Source organism: Ambystoma mexicanum, chromosome 3q, assembly GCF_040938575.1.
Source record: "Ambystoma mexicanum isolate Mex_15411 chromosome 3q, UKY_AmexF1_1, whole genome shotgun sequence".
Taxonomy (NCBI): Eukaryota; Metazoa; Chordata; class Amphibia; order Caudata; family Ambystomatidae; genus Ambystoma; species Ambystoma mexicanum.
In genome coordinates this window covers 693,286,288-693,307,437 of record NC_090926.1, presented here as the reverse complement: position 1 = coordinate 693,307,437, position 21,150 = coordinate 693,286,288, and the positions used below count along the sequence as shown (strand labels likewise).

Below are 21,150 nucleotides of genomic sequence, written 5' to 3'. Positions count from 1 at the left end.
AATCTTCTGAGCCTCCTTATTACATGAGGAATAACGGGGACTGGAGGAAAAGCGTATAAAAGTGGAATCTGCCAGTCCACCACACGCATCTCTTAGAGCTCCTCTCGGGGGAAATTCCCTTGAGCAGTATCGCTCGCATTTCTTGTTGACACTCGTTGCGAACAGATCCATCTGAGGGGTTCCCCAAAGGGTGAAGATCAATTGAATGAATACCTGAGCTAATTCCCACTCGTGGGAGACTGAGGTCTGCCTGCTCAGAGCGTCCGCCACTGTGTTCTTCCCTCCGGCTAGGTGAACTGCTAATAGAGAGATTCCTTCCTGTATTGCCCAGAGCCAGAGCTGCATTGACTCTCTGCACAGTGGCAGTGATCCTACGCCTCCTCTTTTGTTGAAGTAGTGCATGGCCACTGTGTTGTCCGTCATTATCAGAAAATGTTTTCCCTGTACTGATGGCAGAAAAACTTTCAGTGCTAGTTTGATTGCTCTCAGCTCTAATAGGTTGATGTGTAGTTTGGACTCCGATGGAGATATGATATGATATATGATATGATTTTATTTATATTGCGCCCATACACAGGTGTTTCAGAGACAAACGACCGCTGATGGTTAAGTTGTTGGTATGGGTACCCCACCCCATGAGTGAGGCGTCTGTCACTACTGTTATCTCCGCCCATGGTTGCCAAAACAGTTCTCCTTTCACAATGTTCTCCCGACAGGCCCACCACTGGAGGTCTTGCGTTACTCTGTTCGGGATTTGTAGGAGATCTGACATCTTCCCTGAGAATTGCGATCATTGGGTCCTTAGAGCCCACTGGAGAGATCTCATTCTCAAGCGAGCCTCTGGCGCTAGAAAAATGCAGGATGCCATGAGTCCCAGCAACCCTCAAAAGCCGAAGTCTGGTCTCCATCTGAAGAATATCTTGAGCCCTCACCTCTGGTGGCGAGGCTTTTCCCAGGGAAGTTTCCAGGACTGCTCCAATGAACGGGAGTTTTCTGTGATGGCATCATATGTGACTTCTTTAAGTTGAGGGAGAAGCCCAGTTTGTGGAGGAAGTGGCGAACATAATCTAGATGAATCTGATCTTGTGCCGGGGACACTGCTCTGATCAACCAGTCGTCCAGGTAGGGGTAGACCTGAATCCCTCCTCTCCTTAGACTTGCTGCCACAACCGTCATTATCTTGGCGAAGACCCACGGTTGAAGGTCAGCCCAAATGGCAGAACTCGAAATTGATAGTGAGAACTGCCAATGGTGAACCGCAGGCATTTTCTGTGCTTGAGATGGATAGGCACATGAAAGTAAGCATCCTGAAGGTCCAAAGATACCAACCAATCCTGAAACTGGAGGGCTTGAAGGATCTGAGAAAGGGTTACCATCTTGAACGTGTTCAATTCCGTAAGTACAAGATGGGTCTCATTCCTCCGTCCTTTTTCGGTATTAGGAAGTATGGGAGTATCAACCCTTGTTTCTCTCCGCTACAGGTACTGTTTCTATAGCACCTTTCTCTAGCAGTTCTAAAGTCTCCTGCATAAGGAGTGGATCTGGAAACGTCAAAGAGTTATTGCCCGGTGGAGGAAAGTCAGGCAGTAACCTTGGGCAATTGTCTCCAATGCCCAAGAATCTGAAGTAATAGCCTGCCATTCTGTCAGATGTTGAGTTAACCTGCCTCCTACTGGCGTTGTGTGGTGAGACCAGAGAGGGGTTTTGGAGCGGCTGACGCAGATGCTGAAGGCAAGGCAGCACCTGCTGATGCGGACTTGGTACCTTTTCCCCGTCCATTATGGGTGAATCGTCGCTGGCCCCTTTGAGCTGGTTGCCCTCTGCCTTTTCTGAATGCGGAGTAAAAACGAAAGGCCTTTCCCCTCCAGGACGTACCTGTGGGGCGGTTTGGAGTTTGATGAATTGTAGCTCCAAGGTATATGGCCGCCGCTTTGGAGGTTTGCAATTTCTCCTAACTGTCATCAGATGTTTTGCCAAATGGAGAGGTGCCGTCAAAGGGCATTTTTAGATGTCTGGCTTGCACATCAGGAGCAAAACCAGATTTCTGCAGCCACGCAAACCTGCAGATTCTGGCACTGGCTGCCATGGCTCTGCTGATGCTGTCAACAGAGTCGAGACCTGTTTGGAGGGACTCACATATCGCATCCTTCCCGTCCTTGATATTCAAGGATGCGTCTCGTTCCTCCCCTTCTGGGAGACAGTCAGCTGCCATTGAAGCGCACTCCCAAAAGGTGTGGCTGAATCTCGCCAGCGTGCAAGTGTCGTTAGCGGACTTAAGAGCCATGCTGCATGCAGAGAAGACCTTTTTGGCCATGGCGTCAAATTTCTTGTCGTCTCGATCGTGCAGTTTTGTAGGGTATGCCGATTAACTGATGAAGTCGCAGCCTGGACTACTAAACTCTTTGGGGACGGATGCTTTGATAAATACAGAGGGTCTGAAACGGACGTTCTGTATTTCGCAAAGAGTTTTTTATTAACTGCAGGAATTACTTCCGGAGTCTCCCAGTTTGCAGTCACTTTTTTCTGTAATGCTGTATGGAAAGGAACTATAGGGTCTTCGTGAGGTCCCTTATTTAAGATGTCTGTTAAGTCATCCTGGTGAAAACTGGGTGTAGGTGTTGACCAACCCATGAATTCTATTATTCTACCTATAAGTGATCTATAAAATACCTCTGCTTGGTCTCCAGGCTCTGGTTTGCTAAAATCTACCTTTGGAGAGGTTATCTACGCCACTGGCCTCCTGCAAAGACTCTTGCAGCTCTCCCAGTCTGACCTCTTCCGATATCGGCTCTTCTGGTAGAGGAGGTCTTGTGGGTTGTAAACCAAAAGGTCTTTCTGAATCAGAGTTTTCTCCTTCCTCATAAATGGAAGCTAAGGCTCTGAAATAATCAGAGCGTGGGAGAGGTGTGAAACCCATTTCAAGTGATGAAGGGGCCATACTGGTCATCACTGCTTGAGAAAGAATTGGAGTTGTCGATGTAAACGTCATGGGTCTCAACATAATTGCAAAGGGCGTCGATATACTCGAGGATGGTCTCGATGTTGTCGAGGGAATTGTTATTTTACTCGATGTCATTGATGGATTCGATGCCATCTTCGACGTCTTCGAAAGACCATTCGATGCCTCGGGTGCGGGTGGCGCGGCATGAGGTTTCGATAACTTTTCTTTTAGCAATGTGGACGACGCAGTCTTGGGTGTCGAAGGTATAATCAATGTCTTATGTGTAGAATAGGCCTTGTCTCTACTCCAGGGTTTGTTACGCTCTCGAGGATTTTGCCTTGCCGAGGTCGACGACCCACAGCGCTTATTTTTATTGGGTTTTTCACCCGGGGAATCACCTCTAGGCGTCGCCAAGGGGGGCAAGGCCGTGTTCCCAAAGACCCTTAACATTTTCAAGTGAAATTCTTCCTACTTAGCCGGAGAGCTGTGTTTCGTGGGGCAGGTGACTCTTTCTGGCGAATTGGAGGATGAAGAGGAGAGTGATCTATGGCGCCTTTTCTTGCTGTGTCTCGATTTAGATGAGTGGTGAGAACCACTACGAGATCTCGAGCGGGAATGTTTTCTCCTTCGACGAGGAGACAAATGTTTCGACATGCCCAAGGACAATTTCGAAGGGGTAGAAGATTTAACGGTCTTACCTTTTTCCAGCTTCCCCCTACGCTCCCCTCAAGGCTTTTGCCATCATAGGCATACATTCTTCACACTCAGAGCACAGGTGCTCTGGGCCCAGGCACCATAGGCAGACCCTGTGAGGATCAGTCAACGACATCTTTTTACCACAATCCCGGCATTTTTTAAAACTGGAACGGGGTGTCGAAGCTGACGAAGATGCCATCGTAGATTGAATTTTTCTTCACAGAAATTCAAAGTTTTTTAGATTCTCTGAGGAACTGAGCATTACGTCTCTGAGGCTTACGGACCGTGGAAAAACGGAGCTGAGCTACGGACGCTGTGCGAGACTAATTATACCTGTGGTGACGTCGGCGCTGATACAGAGGCCTTCGAGGGACACAACTCGAGGGATGTCGACGCGCAGCGGCCTCTACTGAAAAAGAAATTCCGAGGCCAGCAAGCTGGAAATGGATTTATCAAAGATAAGGAATACGTGCGAGGACACAATCCATTCTAAAGTCTTTTTACAATTTTCAAAATGATCAAACAAATATCCTTTACACACACTTATTGGAATTCAGCAAGAGTGAGTCTTTCCTAATTTTCAGGATGTTTTTCCAACAAAGGTTTAACATGGAAAAGTATCTCATTAACACAAGATTGGATTTCCTGGTATACTCCCCTGCCAGGAACTCCCCAACTGAATAGATATCTCGGTTTACTCTCTTGCAAGGAATACCTCCGCAGATCCCCTGGTATACTGACCTACGAGGTATTCTCTTTCACTACCTGATGTACATTTCGTATCAGGTCTGTCTGCAATGTTCACTTTCCTTTTTAAAATATATACCTAGTTATACCGCCTCACTAGTTGAACTTTGTTTACTGCAGGTAGAACTTGTTCCAACTTCCCCCCACACTAACACCCCACATGTGAAGGTTTGCTCAAGTTGTCTGTCAACTTCCTTCTTGACAAATTGGCTTTTGGCAATCCTTGTTCTAGGTTTCCCCAAATTGGAATCTGTACAGGTTTTGCCCTTGTGCTTCAAATTTATGATAGTCAAAATATGTTCCAAAGTGTTCAATAACTTGCGGGTACGTCCCGGGGCCCCCGACTGCTCTGCGTCGACTCACTGGTCCTATGTGCAGCTGCGGCAGAGTTCTTCTCTTTGGTAGGATTCTCCTGTCAGGCAAGGTCTCTTTGGTTCCTGTGTCAGCTTTTTACTGCTTTGTCAATGCAACTGTTTCCATTCCACAACACTGCATCCTCTCTGGTCCTGCAGTGAAGATTTCCCGTCTAGCGGTCCCTACAGGGCTCCCGCTGCAAGTTTACCAGAGTTCCCCACCTCCGGCACCTTACACCTTCAAGTGGCTGCCTGCAAACCTCACAGTTTTCCAGCACGGCTCGCCTCTGAAATTCTGCCTCAGCCTCTGGGTCCGCTTCCTGCTCTGCGCTCTCTTCAAATTGCTTCCACTTCTCCTTCACCTGTAAGTGATTTTTTCGAATTTAAATGTCCTGTGCAGCTGATTGAGTGATTGACAACTAGACTGCACGTTATATTTGGTGCCACTGTTATTCCATATTAACTCCCCACTCCTCTTCTTCCACCCACTACTCAAAGCTTTCTGGGAATTGGAGTCCAAAGGATTTTCACACTTTCTCAAGTTACACAGTGAAACACTTTTGTCTGCATAATTATAAACATCAGATGTCAAATTTGTTTTAGAGGCGTTATGTATCTGTAAAGAATGAATAAGGAACAAATTACTTACCTATAACTATTGTTCTCCAGCATGGGTCTGGCATGGATTCACATGCTCATGAATATCGTCGGCGTATATTTCACCAATTACGCCGACGATATACAACTGGTGCTGGAGTTAGAGGGCGATTATCAAATAGACATGGCTAACATCGCAGCAATTTATGGCATAATTCATCAGTGGATGGAGGGTAATTGGATGTGCTTAAATTACAAAAAAAAGAGCTGATGATATTTGGCTCATGCCAAGCAAGAGCCAAGTTAGGAATGGAATACGAGACATTTTTTATTAAAGAATCATGCATCAAGGTAGCTGCTCAGGTTAAAACACTGGGGATGATGGTGGAGACGTCCTTTGGCGTAGAAGCTCAGGTGAGCTACCTCCATAAAAACAACGCTTACTACCTGCGTCTCCCGAGAGCCAACCGTCTCCATCTAAGTGAGAACAACTCAGCCACTATTGCCCGGATCATTATTTTGTCACGTTTGGACTAGGGTAACTCATTGATGCTGGGTGCCACTAAGAAGGGCATTAAGAGATGCCAGATAATGGAGAATAACGCAGTACGGGTCGTCAAAGTGATCAACAGAAGAGACGATGTGACTGATGGAAGGAGAGCTCTACACTGGCTCAGGATTGAGGACACGATTATCTTCAAGTCTATGACGCTAGTGCACAGATGTCTGCACGGGGTGACACCAGCGTCTCTCAGGAACAAGTTTAAAAGATACATACCCAACAGGCCACCGAGGCCTGAAGCGCAGGGCAGGATACAGGTGCCCCTACTCAATAGAGTGACTGGCGCCGGGAAATCTTTCCCTGTGCGGGTTGCAGAGCAGTGGAACAAGCTTCCATGGGCTATCCGCCTAGAACCAATATACAGAATCTTTAGGAAGCATCTCAAGTCACACCCTTTTAAGTAAAGTCCTCACATATTGTAGGGTGCCGGAATCGTTCTGTCTAAGTCTGTCTTGTCTCCTGGTTACATTTTTACTGAGCCCTGATACCTGCAGGCTTTCGGCACATTACAACCGCATAAATAAATCAATATTCCACGTCGTCAGGCAGGGAATCCTCGGTAAAAGAAAAACAGTTTCACTTTCACTTACAAACTGTATTTCTCCCTTAAACGAATCACAGTCCTCTGGGTCATACTGCCCCCATCCAATGACAGTCCTCTCCCTAAGCCCCTCCCCTGGCAGCCATCTTCATATTTGGTAAGCACGTGAAGTGGCAGTATGACCAAGAAGAGCTGCAGAGAGGACCGAGGGAGGGTTTGCATGTGAACCTATGCCAGGCCCATGCTGGAGAACAATAGTTACAGGTAAGTAACTGCTTCCTTCTCCAGCATGGGGTCTGGCATGGATGCACATGCTCATGAATAACGAATACATAGCAGTACAACATTAAACAAACCACAAGAGGGGGCAAGGCTCAACAGAAGCAATAAACTCTTACCGCTGGAACAGACTTACCTCAAGCCAACAGGTTCCGTAGCACTGCTGGGACGACTCTGGATTCCTCCCCGGAATCCCTGTCCCTGTCGACACAGTAGAATTTTGTGAAGGCATGCATGGACCTCCATGTAGCCGCCCTTCAGATATCTGGCAGGGTCACACCAGACAGGAACATCGTCCGGCCGGGCAGCAGTTGGTTCGCCAACCGATGACAGTGCATGATGCAGCCAGAGAGCCACCTTGAGATGGAAGCCTTGGAGAAGGCCTTCCCATGGTTCACAGGACCAAAGTTCACAAACAATTGAGAAGTCTTCCGAAAACTCTTTGTGCGTGTCATGTAGAACTTCAGGGCATGAGCAACGTCCAGCGAGCGCAAGGCCCTTTCAGCCGGTGATGAAGGCTTCAGGGAAAAAAACAGGCAAAAACAAAGGCTTGTTGAGGTATAATTCCGATGGAACCTTTGGCCTAAAAGAGGGGTGCATCTGCAGCACCACCTTCGATTTGTGGAAAGTCAGGTATGGCCGTTTGCAGGATAGGGCCTGGATCACACCTACCCTCTTGGCAGAGGTGATGGCCACAAGGAAAGCCGTTTTCCATGAGAGTAACTTGAGAGGGGCTTGATGCATAGGCTCGAAGGGGGCCCCCCGTGAGCCTTGTCAGCACCACGTTGAGTACCCACGCCGGTGCAGGAGCCTTCACTGGTGGGAAAGATCGAAACAGTCCTTTGAGGAACTCCTTAACGAGGTGGTGAAACCAAAGTGAAGATCTTTATGGAGACCCGGTAAAGCGGGAGATAGCCACCAGATGTTCCTTGATAGAGGCATGCGCCAGTCCAGCCTTTGCCAAGGAAAGTAAGTATGGAAGACCCTCAGAGGGGTAATCGTCTGAGACCGGTACCACGTAGAGAAACGCTTCCACTTGTGACCGTAGCACTTCAAAGTCCACAACGCCGTGGCCTTGGCGAGGATCTCCCAACAGTCTGCAGGCAACTAATAACCTCCAAAATCTAGGGCTGCAGGAGCCAATCCGTCAGGTTCAGCGATCCTGGGTCGTGATGAAGGATTGCGCCTTCTTCTCTGGTGAGAAGATTAGGAGCCACTGGCAGCTTGACCTGAGACTACGCTGGCAGGCTGAGAAGGTCCGGGTACCAAATCTGCCTCGGCCACTCCAGGGCAATGCAGATCATCCTGCATTGGCACTGTCTTAGTGTGTTGACTCATAGCAGGAGAGGAAACAGAGGAACCACGTATAGAAACAGGCCATACATCGGGAAAGAGAAGGCGTCCCACAGGATCCTCGGTTGGTGGAATCTGCCATCAAATTTCTGGCACTTGTAGTTTGATGCCGTCGCAAACAGATCGTTCTTGGGCCTGGCCCACCTGACGAAGATGCAGTCCACATGGTCCTGCCGAATTTCCCACTCGTGGCAGGAGCGCAATTCCCTGCGCAGGGAGTCTACAATGGTGTTCTTGACTCTCACTAGGTGAAGAGGAACGGGCAACATCGCTTGTCAGACAGCCCAGTGGCACACGTCCTGCTTTTCCTTGGAGAGCACTGGGGTATAGTGCCCTCCTGCTTCCTAATGTAGAACATTGTGATGGTGTTGTCCGTGAAGTTCCTCACCACCTTGCCCTTCAGAGACGGAAGGAAAGACTTGAGGGCCCATAACACTGCCCGTAGTTCCAGGATGTTGATATGGAGATCCTGCTCCTCCGGCAGCCACAGGCCTCTGGCGTGCAGACGCCCGGTGTGGGCTCCCTAGCCTTCCAGGGAACGTCTTTGGTGACCGTCTCCTGGTATGGAGGGTTTTGAAACACTGTGCCCCGATCGATGTTGGAGCAGGCGCCCCACCACCTTATCGCTCCACAAAATTCCTTGTCGAGCGGGATGTTGGCCGCAAAGCTTCTGGATATCTCTATCCAGTTAGCATCCAGGAACTCCTGAAGAGGTTGCATCCGTAACCTGCAGAGGTGGATAAGGTAGATGCAGGACGGCATCATGCCGAGCAACGACTTGATGGTTCGTGGAGGTCATAGACAACAGCTGCTGCACTTAACCTTGAATGGCCCCAACCCTTTCTGAGAGTGACGCCAGGCAGGACAACGTATTGAGTCTCGCTCCTAGGAACTGCGCGTTCTGCAATGGTGTCAAGCAGGACTTTGGATAGTTGAGCAGCTGGATGGTCGCCTCCGTGTGTTCGACGGTCAACGCTTGCGAGCGGGCCCGGATGAGCCAATCGTCAAGGGACAGGTATACGTGTATCCCCCGTGGATGCAGATGGGCCGCCACCAGTGCCAGGCACTTCGTGAACACACTGGGGGCCAACTTCAATCCGAAAGGTAGGGCATTGAACTGGTAGTTCTGTCCCTGCACTACAAAGCGTAGAAACTTTCAGCGTTTCCTGTGAATGGGGACGTGGGAGTAAGGGTCCTCCAGGTCCAGCTACGTCAAGAAGTCTAATTTTTCAAGTTGGTTGAGTGCCTGTTGCAATATGACCCTCAATTTTTGTGACTTGAGGTATTTGTTCAGACGTCGCCCCCCCCCCTTCCCCGTCGCCTTCCAACCCCCGGTCTTCTGACCAAAAAGTATCTGGAGTAGACTCCGGAGCCCCGGAGTCACTGGGGAACTAGCTCTATCGCCCCATTTCGCAGCATGGCCCGTTCCTCCTCTAAGAGCTGAGGGATGTGTTGCTCCCGACGGGCCACTGGAGGGATCTGCGGACACCGGCGCTAAAACTCCAAGGCATGATACAAATAAAATATCATATCATGTCCATGGGCAAGAGTGACCAGCAACCATCTGTAGGTGGTGATCTTTTGCCACTCGCTGACAAAACTCATCAGCCAGCCTCCCACTAGGGTGCACGGGTGGGGCCCCAGACGTCCTGACTGTTTCAAGCTTGCTTCAGCGCTGGTGTCCTGCCTTGTGGGCGATGCTGTCCTCCACCACTGTAGCATTTGTAGGCTTCCTGAGTCGTGGATATGGAAGGCTGATGGTATGATGTGGAGAAACGCTTTTGAAGACCTGCTCGACTTTCCTATGGAGGAGCGAAACACAAGAGCTGTGCTGCTGGAGGGTGCCCAGGAAACGGACCATCTCTGTATCCGCCTTGATGGCCTGTAGGGACTCATCGATGACCTTCCCGAAAAGGTTATGTCCATTGCCAGTCTACTGTGCCTATCTGTCGTCTTCTTGGAGAAACAGAGGCATATCTCGCATTCTCCTTCCTTGTGGTCTGGATGCAGGCAGTAGAGGCATTGCAGGTGCTTGTCTTCAACAAACACATTCCGTAGCCCGCACTTGAAGAGGGATCTTCCTACCTTCTTCCCTTCAGTGATGGTCGGAGGGCGCGAAGTAGGCACAGTGACCTTATGGAACCTTTGACGATCTTTGCCCTTGAGGGGCACTTAAATTCACCGACAACGGATTGCTGCTGTCAGCAGATGGAGAAGAGAGCACACAGGCTCTTTCAGAACAAAAATAGAACCGTTTCCTTTCGAAAACATGCCAAAAATGTAGAAGTAGCTCGCAGAGCAACGTCAAGGACTCCCAACACTGAAGCGTGCAGTAAAAATCTGAAGATGGCTGCCAGGGGAGGGGCTTAGGGAGAGCACTGTCATTGGATGGGGGCAGTATGACCCAGAGGACAGTGATTCGTTTAAAGGAGAAATACAGTTTGTACGTGAACGTGAAACAGTTTTTCTTTTACCAAGGATTCCCAACCTGACAACAGGGAATATTCATGAGCATGTGATTCCATCCCAGACCCCATGCTGGAGAATGTTCTTTTTGAGATGTTTAACAGAAGTATGTTTTAGGATCTTACAATTAAGGGGTTCTGAATGATGACAACATGCCATTGGAAACTCTGGAATCATGAGGTCATCTTAACAGAAAAGGGAAGAATACAGGGTCTGTCCTGTTGGAGTCACAACTCTCCTCTGACAGCCATCTCCTCCGATGTGGCCCACCCTCAGAATATCACCCCCAGGTTCAGGATCAGGTAGAGGCTGCCTTGCCCTGGCCACATGCGAGGAGGCTCTAGGCTGGGGATAAGTGATGACTCCAGAGGACTCAAGTCATAATGGGGTTCACAGAGTGATGAGGTTTAAAAGACCTGACAAACTTCCCAGTATCAAAATTCTTGTAGGATCGAGAAACTCCATTGAGGAAGGTTTGACATCAAAGTCACCCTCGACATTGAACAAAGAGGGTTGTGTCGACAAAACAAAAGACCACTGAGGACTGAATACAAGCGTTTTGCACTGCGAGCAAGGGCATTGCAGGGTACATGCGGGCAAGTGAAGCGAAACCAAGGCCACCAAAGTTTAGAAGCAGGAACATAGGAGTACAAGAGGCTGCAAGCAGCAATGTGGGACATGGAAACTGGAAAAGAACAGAGGCAATGTAGTTTAGGTAAATGATCACAGACATCTGTGGGCAGGATTACAAGAAGTAGAAAGCAGCAGCTGCTGCACTGGAAACCAAGTGAAATCAGTAGAGGCATATATTAGCAATAGGGTTCCACAACCAAAAACAAGCTCCACAGAAACAGGGTCAGGAAACAAGCTGAAGACATGAATAAGAAGCCATTGGTACCAGCTGCTTGTAAGTACTCCAAAAAGAAAAGCACTGAATTGAAACAAACTGAATGGGAGTATTTGTAGTACCACAGCTCCTTATATTACTTCTCTTCCTTCTGTGAGTACTGAACAGTGGAATGGAAGCAGGCTCTGATTTATTTCACTATTCTGAATGTCCTCTGTGTTAAAAGGGCATAAAGGCAAGTAACCAGGATAAGAGCAAGTTAGATCATGTGAGCAAACCAAGAGAGCTTGGCCCTTGTCACAAATAGAATTATATTGGTCACACAGTTTCAACAACTTTATTAGACATTTAAGAATAAATTAAGAAAATAAAAAGATGAATTCTTACCAATTCTGGGCTCTATGGTCTTGTTGGCACCTTCATCAATGAACACAAATCGCCCACCACCAAAATCCTTGGCATAGTCAGAGAGGTAAAGCAATGATGTGTAATCAAATGACCCATAAGTGACCTGCAAACAGTAAGGACAGCATAACATGATGCCTGTATGATTACATTATTTCTAATGTGAGGTGATAGGCTCACCTATTTCCATAGCATTGATTTTTACATTTGTAAATCTGTCCCAAGTACTGATAAAATAATAGCCCTACTATGAAGTTTCCTGAACAGCAGAAGACTTCAATAAATGCACAAATTGTGTATTACATCAATATACAGAAAAAAATCAAAGTCTGTACAATTGAATCTGACAACGGACCAGTTAAATAAGAACTGTGCTTACTGCTTCTTGTGTCCCTGTGATAAACCCTCTAAAGGGATAACAAGTAGACAAGAACAAAAACCTGAAGGAAAACCGAAAATCCAACTACTATACAATGTCATTAACAGACCTGCATCATTCACAATTTCCTCTTTGGAAGAGGATGTTCTCCCCAGTCAATTAAAAACCAGGATTAAAACTGCTTTGTTAAAGAAGGTCAATCAAGAGACAGATTAAATCATTTTTGGGCAGTAACCAACTAACCATTTTTGGGAACAATTCTGAAAAACACGTTTACAAAAAAGAATTAAATGGGTATGTTTCTCAGGCAAACCTTTAAAAATCATAACAATCTGGCTTTAGAGCCAACAATACTGAGATCGTTACCCTAACAAGTGGCTGACAGCATCCTCTGCATTATTGATGGGGAGACGCGTGTTTCTCAGTTTTACTGGATCGCTTAGCAGCCTTTGTTACCATGGACCACCAAGTTTTGCTTAACATCTTGTCACAGCGTATAGGTATGAGGAAGTTATTTAAATTGGCTAGTCATTTATTTCCCATAGATGTCAAATAGTTCAGATTGGATCTACAAATTCTTCTCCTCTTCCAGTACTCTGTGGAGTACTACAAGGACCCATTTTGTCAACAATACATATCAATATTTATATGAAACTGCCAAGAGCACTGGTCTCTCAGTTTACGTTCACCGCTCATCAGTATCTGGACAATACACATTCATATCTGTATCATCAGAGGACAATGTCCTCAACCTAGGCGAATGACCCTCAGCTACTGAGGAGTAAATGGATGAAGTGTATTTAAAAAGAAAACTCAAAAATGAAATTCCTACTTTTCAGTCCTGAAAAAAATTCTAATGAAGTTGAACCTTGTCTACCATCCCTTACGTTAGGAAATGCTGTTTCCAAACGTACTCCATTGTCAGAATCTTTAGGTTATACAGTACAGACCATCATTTCTATAAAGCTGCATGTATTAAAGTCAAATTGGCTCATTACCAATTATTTCTTATTCTCAGGTTGAAGGATTATATTCTACATATGTAGTTTTGTTGTTTAGGTCAGTCCTTGGTCTAAACTCTTACAGATTGAGGTACGCCCTTCAGGCTGGCGCCTCATGTTGCACTGTAAATCCCTTAATGTGTTTATTCAGTCAGCAGCAAAACATATTAAAGTAGCCAGAAAGTTTGATACTGCTACCCCTATTTTGAAATCTCTACGGTGGCTTCCCTTAGAGGGCGAGGAATATCCGTCCTACCTAGTGGCCAAACTTCATATTTTAGGAAGGAACCAGAGCTCACGCAATTGGCATACATTTGTGTTGGAAATTCAGAAAGTAAACACTCCAACTCAGAAACAGGCATTTTCTTGTGCAGACTTACCTTATAAATAGCTTTCCTATCCCCTTATGTAAGGCACAATATTTGACTGTTTTTAGAAAACAACTAAAAGAAATCTCTTTCCCAAATAAACAAGTATATATACTAATAGTGATAAATGGTCCTGTCTGCTTATGCTTTTTGTAGTATAAGGCCTGGAAAAATAATTGCAGTGTAAAAAAAAAAGAAAAATTGTTATTGTAAATGATGGTTTTATGTGTTGTAAGACAACCATCATTTATTTTGTTGGAAAAATATGTATTGGTATTTTATATTTTGGGGGTGTAATCTATGGTTATTGGTGTTATTATTGTGCAGTGCTCCGACCATCAGGTTTGATAAGGTATGTGCTTTATAAATCAAACAAAACATGGACTCAAAAATCACCTGAAGGATGGAGCTACCACATAGCAGAGACAGGCAAAAAGATACCCTTTTTTTAAGAAATGAGGTGAAGGCAGAGATATGGTGGTTGATAGCTGAAGAGATCAGAGAGCCGAGAGAAACTGCAGAGTTTGTAGCTCCCATAGCAATGGTACGTAAATAGAACAGGGAGATCAATCTCTGTGTCAACTTTAGATACCTCAATAAACCCATTGTGGTAGATAGATTACCCCTGCCTATCATCTCTTAAACGCTTAATTATTTTAGGGGAGCAGTCACCTTTAAAACTTTAGACCAATCAGTGGCCTAGCACCAGACACCTTCTGGAAAAACACAAAATAATTGTTCACTCCTTTTGGAGTGTTCCGATATTGCAGGATACCCATTGGACTAGTTAATGCAACTGTCCTATTTCAGGGAGTCATGACGCACCTAGATGACATCTAAGTCTACTCAGCTAGGAAGAAGACCAGGACAGGAAACTAGGGCATGTTCTTCAAAGAGTCAGAAACAAGACAAAATATTGAAGTAAGCAAGTGTAGAGCAGAAGTGGTAGATTATTTAGGACATACTACTGGGGAAGTTTGGTACAAACCCAAGCACAGTCTTGAAGGCGATCAAAGAAGGTCCTATCTGCAGAAAAAGGACAAGCTGAGATTCTTATTTGCACTAGCTGAAATTAAAATGTTTTCCTCCATTACCCAACCCCTTAACTAACTCATGACAAAAGAAGCGGAGCACATGTGCGAAGAAGAATGTCAAAGGGCCTTGGATGACATAAAGGAGGAATATATATAGGACGGGGCAGCGGTTCTCAATGTTGGCCCTAGATGCTTCTAGAGCCTTTGATAGCCTAAATTGTGAGCATCTACGACTGACCCTTGAGAAATTTGGGTGCGGTCCAATTTTCACTCGTATGATCCTGGCCAACTACAGGAACCCCACAACACGGCTAATGGTTAATGGCCAACTTACAGACAGCATCCCGGCTAGTAAGGGGACGAGGCAGGGGTGCCCATCTTTACCACTGATTTTCACGATGGCCATGGAGCCCCTAGCGCAGAAAGCCTGCGATGACCAGGAAATCCATGGGGTGGAGGTAGGAACTAGGGGACCCCAGAAAATCACACTCTATCCGGACGATGTTCTTGAAAGATACAACTCACTCACTCCCTGTGACCATAAACCTGTTTGATAGCTTTGCCAAGGTCTCCGGGTTTCACATCAACTACCCTAAATTCCAGGCCCTTAACATTACCGAAGACCCAGATCGAGTGCCAGAATGGGAAAGCCGCCATGCACTGAAATGGTAACGGAAATCTACGAGATACCTGGGGATACACTTGGTATCTGATTATGGGAGGCTATATGGGGCTAATATACCAGAATTACTGAAAACGTTAATAGCGGACCTTAGGCGTTGGGACATGCAGGAGTTATCCTGGCTTGCTCATATAACGGCAGTCAAGATGTCCCTCCTCCCCAGGTTCCTGTACGTTATGGGACGCTCCCAATACGTGTCCCGGGCCCAGCGATTAAAAACCTACAAAAGGAAGTGATGTCCTTCATTTGGCACAGGAAAAAGCCCCGGGTTCCTAGCAAGGTTTTGTAATGGGCGCCAAGAGAAAACCAAAATAGGTGGATAACGGTGGAAAGGGAGGCAACTAGGGTCCCTCTGGAGAGCCTGGGATTCCTGCGAGCTAGGCATAGAGGTAATGGAGGAACACTCCTGGAAACAACCAAAGCCACACTACGGTATTGGCACAAGGTGCTGCGGGGTAAAAGAATAAAAATAGGAGGAGGCCCTCTCGCGCCAGTGACACACAACCCAGACTTCACGCCAGGACTGCAGCCTGGCTTTTGGACACACTGGGGAGGGGAGGCAATCCCTGACACTGGGGGACTTGTACGAGGAGGGGACAACCTTGACAATTGAGGGATGCAGGGACAAATTCCAAATCCCAGAGAGGGAACGCTTTCACTACACTCAAGTCAGACACTGGATCCCAAACACCAAAACAAAGGAAGGGGCAACCCGGGACACAGTAGGTTTAGAATTTACCATGAAGGAGGGGGAGCCGGAGAAAGGGGTGTCAAGACTCTATTAGCCGATGAGTGGAGCAAACCCGTGGGAGACCCTACGGCACTTGCAGAAATGGGAGCAGGATGTAGGGGAGCCAGTACCCAAGGAGGTATGGAGTCAAATATGGCGACGGGCCACGAAAGGCTCCAAATGTGCCTCAACTAGAGAGGCGGCATACAAAATGCACTTGATGTGGTGCAGGACACCACAGCTGCTGCATTCCATTAACCCGGAGTACCCCCCAACATGCTGGAAAGGTTGTGGGCAATTAGGAGACTTAATCCATATGTGGTGGGCCTGCCCAATGGCAGAGATATATTGGAAGGAAATCCTAAGCCACACCAAAGAGTTGGTGGGCGTACAACTCCCCCTAGATCGGATGGTAATCCTGCTGGGAAAGGCGGTTGAGGGATGTTATGCGAACACTGTGTATAAAGCTGGCCTCAGCACCCATCTGCTGAGCTCGACTAGAATCAACCGAGCACAAGCATGGAAAAACAAACAGGGGCCGGTAGTGGCCAGAATGTGGGAGAGACTGTGGGGAGTGAAAAGGTAACGTCACTGGCAAATGGATCGCTCTCGAAATACCAGAACACATGGCTGCCGTTCCACGAGTTTATGGATGATAGGGAACAAAAATGTACTTTAATCCTAACTCCCATGAATAGATAATCTGCCACTCAAGAATTGCGCCACACTTGTTAGTTCAATATTTTCAAAAGAACATTTCTTTTTATTCCTTATTTGCCCTTTGAATTCTTGTTGACACGTGTTTCGGCTACTCAAGAGCCTTTCTCAAAACAGAACAGGGCTTTATTAGGTACATATCTTAAGTGGAAGGTTAGAATTTATGGCCATACGAAAGGTTGAGCTTAACCAAAACCTTTGGAGAATTAATAGATTTAATTCCTGTGTGTGAACAACAATTGGATTGGAAATATTTCTTTCTGCATTATTTTCACTATAGGGATTTACCCGGGATTTATGGAATTAACGGGTAAGAGATTTCTACTGTTCTATGTATTACGCTCAAACATGAATATATTATTGTGTGTCGAATGTAGATTTACTGCAACCCATTAGAGGGAACAATACTGTAGTCTGTAATACATGATAGAATCACTATAGAAATAATACAAATGAGAATTTGTGTTTAATATTGAAACCTTAAATATAAAATGTGGATTTATGTATGAGGAATTATTTTAAACAATATATTTTTTCTGTTTCTCTGTTTGTTATTTTACTTATTATCCACTATTATTATTTTTTATCTTTTTTTGTTCTCTTATCACTTATATTGTTTTGTATTTATTATGAATTTGATGCACATTTTGATGTAATTATTTGTATTGCGATGTACTGCATTTGTGAATTATCTATTACTTTTATTTATTTTCCAAAATATATGTGATTTAATATTGCATAACCCCCCCCCTTTCCTATTCCTTTCTTTTCTTCGTTACCTTCCTTTCCTTACCCAAACCTTTTTGAATACAAAAATGTTTTTGAACATTATATAATAATTGTGTTAATAGAATAAGATATGTACCTAATAAAGCCCTGTTCTGTTTTGAGAAAGGCTCTTGAGTAGCCGAAACACGTGTCAACAAGAATTCAAAGGGCAAATAAGGAATAAAAAGAAATGTTCTTTTGAAAATATTGAACTAACAAGTGTGGCGCAATTCTTGAGTGGCAGATTATCTATTCATATTAGTAACCAAGGAGGTAGGGGATTGGTTCCTCCAACGAATGCCACATAGGATGCGACACGGCTGAGAGGCCAAATCAAACCCATCTTGGTCGCCAACAGAAGAAGTTGTACCGACACATATCCCAAAACACTAATCTGTTAATCCTAACTCCCTCCACAAGGTTCCCATCCTGTGAACGCTGTGTATTAATGACATGAACTGGTGCACAATGCACCTTTTCGTATTGGACACTTGTGGTGCCTTCATCAAAGTCAGACGTTATTTGGCAGAAGGGAGGTGGTGGGTAGAGGGGTGTGCTATAACAGTTATACTCATGAGTACTTGTGCAACAAAACTAAGGACAGAAATGATGCTTGTAACTTGTGCTCCTGAGAAATAAAATTTGTAAAAAAAATATATATATATGTAAGGGAATTGGAGCAGTACCAAACCTTGTCAAGGTGAGGAGATGCAGACAGGAAGGGTGGTTTGAAAGAAAGGGCATTGGAGAGGTCGTCATAGGATTTTGGTACGTGGGGAAGGAAGTCTCCTTTGAGAAAGGGATGCTGGTTAAAGGAAAGGCTTTAAAACTGCCTAAAAACGTATATGTGCCAGTATTGCTGAGATGGGGCACCCTTGGCAGTACCGCAACAAAGCAAAAGACATGGGCCTCCTACTAATGGCCTGCCAAGACATGGTATAGAGAGAGCTATGCAGAAATGTACTGGGAATCCAACAGAGTTTTGCAGTCCCTGCCACACAAATGTGGCTCAAGAACACAGAAACGTAACCGTTTTTATAGGGTTTTACACAATTAGTCTTATACAGTAGAGTCAGTACACTACATTCAGTTGGATACATTAACAAATAACATCCTAAGAGAACATCCTCCGACTTGGAAGGCATGGCTTTACAGAACCATTCAATTTCACTTGGACTACCTACACGATACAAAACACCTCTTGAGGATCTTCCCACGACAAATAGTTTGACCCAATCAGATACCTAGCACCCATGTGATACCTGTTCTGGTTCTCAGGCAGCTTAACATATCTACATCAGTTGATGTAGTCTGGATACCATCATATACACATAGTCTTATGGGCCTTGTGTGGGTGCCAGCCAATCAAATTTCTTACCATGCCACTTCCCCTAAACATGGCTGCAGTCACTGCTGGTATCCGTATAAATGATCTACTACAAAAAAGAGGAAGAAATGACTGCATTTTATAACCTATTTTTTTTCGAAATTTTGGGTTGTTGTGGCATCTGTTAGCTTTGTGACTGGTGGGTTGGAGCTTTGTGGATATGTCACCTGGTGTGGAACTCAGAGAAGTGGTCTAGAAAGTTGGGAGATGGAATAAGAATAAGTTGAGCTTGGCTGAGAGAGGGTGTAAGATACACCTGGTGGATTAAGGGTGGTGGATACAATATACCGGTTTCACTTCAAATCAGCACCTCTGGTCCATATTCGTCCACACCACATTGTGTTTTCAGAATGTTTGTTAAGCTGTAGTTTTCATGTGTGAGGGCAAGTTAAGGTGTTGGCTTTTTTAGGTTACGTTTAGTTTAATGTTAGTTCTGTTTACCAACAGTTTGAACTTCAATGTTTATAGGCTTCAAGTTTTTGTATAAAATGAACGTTGGCTCGAGGTGGGAGTTTTGGATTTGGAGAACTTCACGTTCCAGAAATTCAGGACGGTAGAGAAACGGCTAAGCTGAAGTCAGAGGGTGGAAAGAGTCACAGATGAGCGGATACCTACATATCCAATAAACCAAGTTGAAACTTACCTTGTGCCTACAAGTCTACACTCTTCAGGCGACACAACAAAATCTTCCATGATATTGTTATTTTTGAAGGGAGGTGTGTGTATATTTTGTGCGACTTAAGTTGCTACGTTTCAGATTACATGCAAACTATTTATATCATATGTATGCATATTGTTTTCTTTGTTTTCTCTTGTAAGTGCAGTCCTTTTGGGGACTAAATTAAAGACCTTTCTTGGTCCATAGTGCTTATTAATGGTATTCTGCCCAGCAGAGCACGATCTGGCTTCCCTTGCTTGCCACCAGACAGCCGCTTCCTGGATTCCCCTTCTGGTCCTCTCTCCAGACCTCCAACCCCCTGTGATTGGTCTGGCACCGTATGGCTTCTCAGAGCCAAGCTCCTAGCCCTGTAGTTCGCCCAGGCACTCATTCCACCTCCCAGTGCCCTTTTGGTAACTGCAATCCTTTTTCGGCCTAAATTAAGATCTTGCTTGGTCCATAGTACTTTTTAATGGTATTCTGCAAAGCAGAGCGCCATCCGGCTACCCTCGCGAGGCAGCCACTTCCTGGCTTCCCCTTCTGGGCCCTCCATCCAGCCCTCCCAACCCTGTGATTGGTCAGGCAGCTCATTTAAGACAGCTTCCGAGGGAAGCCCCCTTTCCGTGCAGCCCCCTCGGCTAAGGGCACTGGGCAAAGACAAACTCCTGCAGAAGCAGCACCAGATCGTGCTTGCCAGTGTTACCCAGTGGAGCCTGCAGTACAGCCGTCAACCAGCAGCGACTGACAAGGTAAGCAAGGTGCCGGCAGGGGGAACAGCTCTAACTGCTCCCTATTAAACTGTCCCACCCCACTTATTACACCTATTACCAAAAGCCTTGTAGTCTGCTGCACATTGCCCACAGTTGTATGTTATCCATATCAGGAATTTAAACCTCAATCCAGGAATCCTGATTCTGGGTGTTGAAATTAGGCTTTTTTGCCCCTCTATTCTGAAAATGTGAATCTAGGTGCTTGCATTTGCTGTTTTTGAAGATGGGCGTTCCACTCTCTATCCACATACTAGACATCCTCCACTCTATTGGCACTGTGTTCCCAAGCTCTAGGTGCTCCATCGCCTCTACTGGGTCCAGCCCTTGGTGCACTCTAGCGCTCAGCTCTGCTCTGAGCGAAACAACTTCAGAACTAAGTCTCTGCATAGTGAGTCTCCTGCGGCTAGCGAAGGAAGGCAGGCAAGGGATCTAGTCTCGGTCTCTTGGCAAGCTCGCCCTCTGCCTGCCGCTGGACTATCTTCTCTGGTCTAGACATCCTTTCTTGTGTACTTGATTCGTCTGTGTCTGGCTTGCTGTTAGGCCGGCTGGAGAGTTTGTTGTGCACTGTGCACTTTGTCCCGTTCTCTCTTTCTCCCCCCCTTTCATCTCTCTGCGCTCTCCCTCCATGGTGCTTTCCATCTTCCCTATCTTCTCCAACTACTACTCTATCACCTATTCTATCTCTCTTTCGAAGTCTGGATGGAAAAAGTTCAAGAAAGGTTTCCAATCCAGGCCTTCCCATCGCTGACACCTTTGTCAACACTTTTTCCAGGCAGACTGTCACCAACATCCTCTTTGTCAATCCCTTCCAGACCTTTGGATTGCCTGTATTGCTCTCAGTGCTCTCCCCTTTCTCTTCTTCACTCATT

At 45.9% G+C, this 21,150-nt stretch overlaps 1 protein-coding gene across 3 annotated transcripts in view; it reads right to left on the bottom strand.

Moving 5' to 3' along the window:
* OGFOD3 (2-oxoglutarate and iron dependent oxygenase domain containing 3) overlaps positions 1-21,150 on the bottom strand; it is an 876,068-nt gene that overhangs the window by 130,290 nt on the left and 724,628 nt on the right. For all 3 annotated transcript variants that reach the window (XM_069654613.1, XM_069654612.1, XM_069654611.1), the window contains exon 8: positions 11,770-11,893. In XM_069654613.1, coding sequence (XP_069510714.1) covers positions 11,770-11,893 — 124 coding nt within the window. The remainder of the gene's footprint in view (positions 1-11,769; positions 11,894-21,150) is intronic.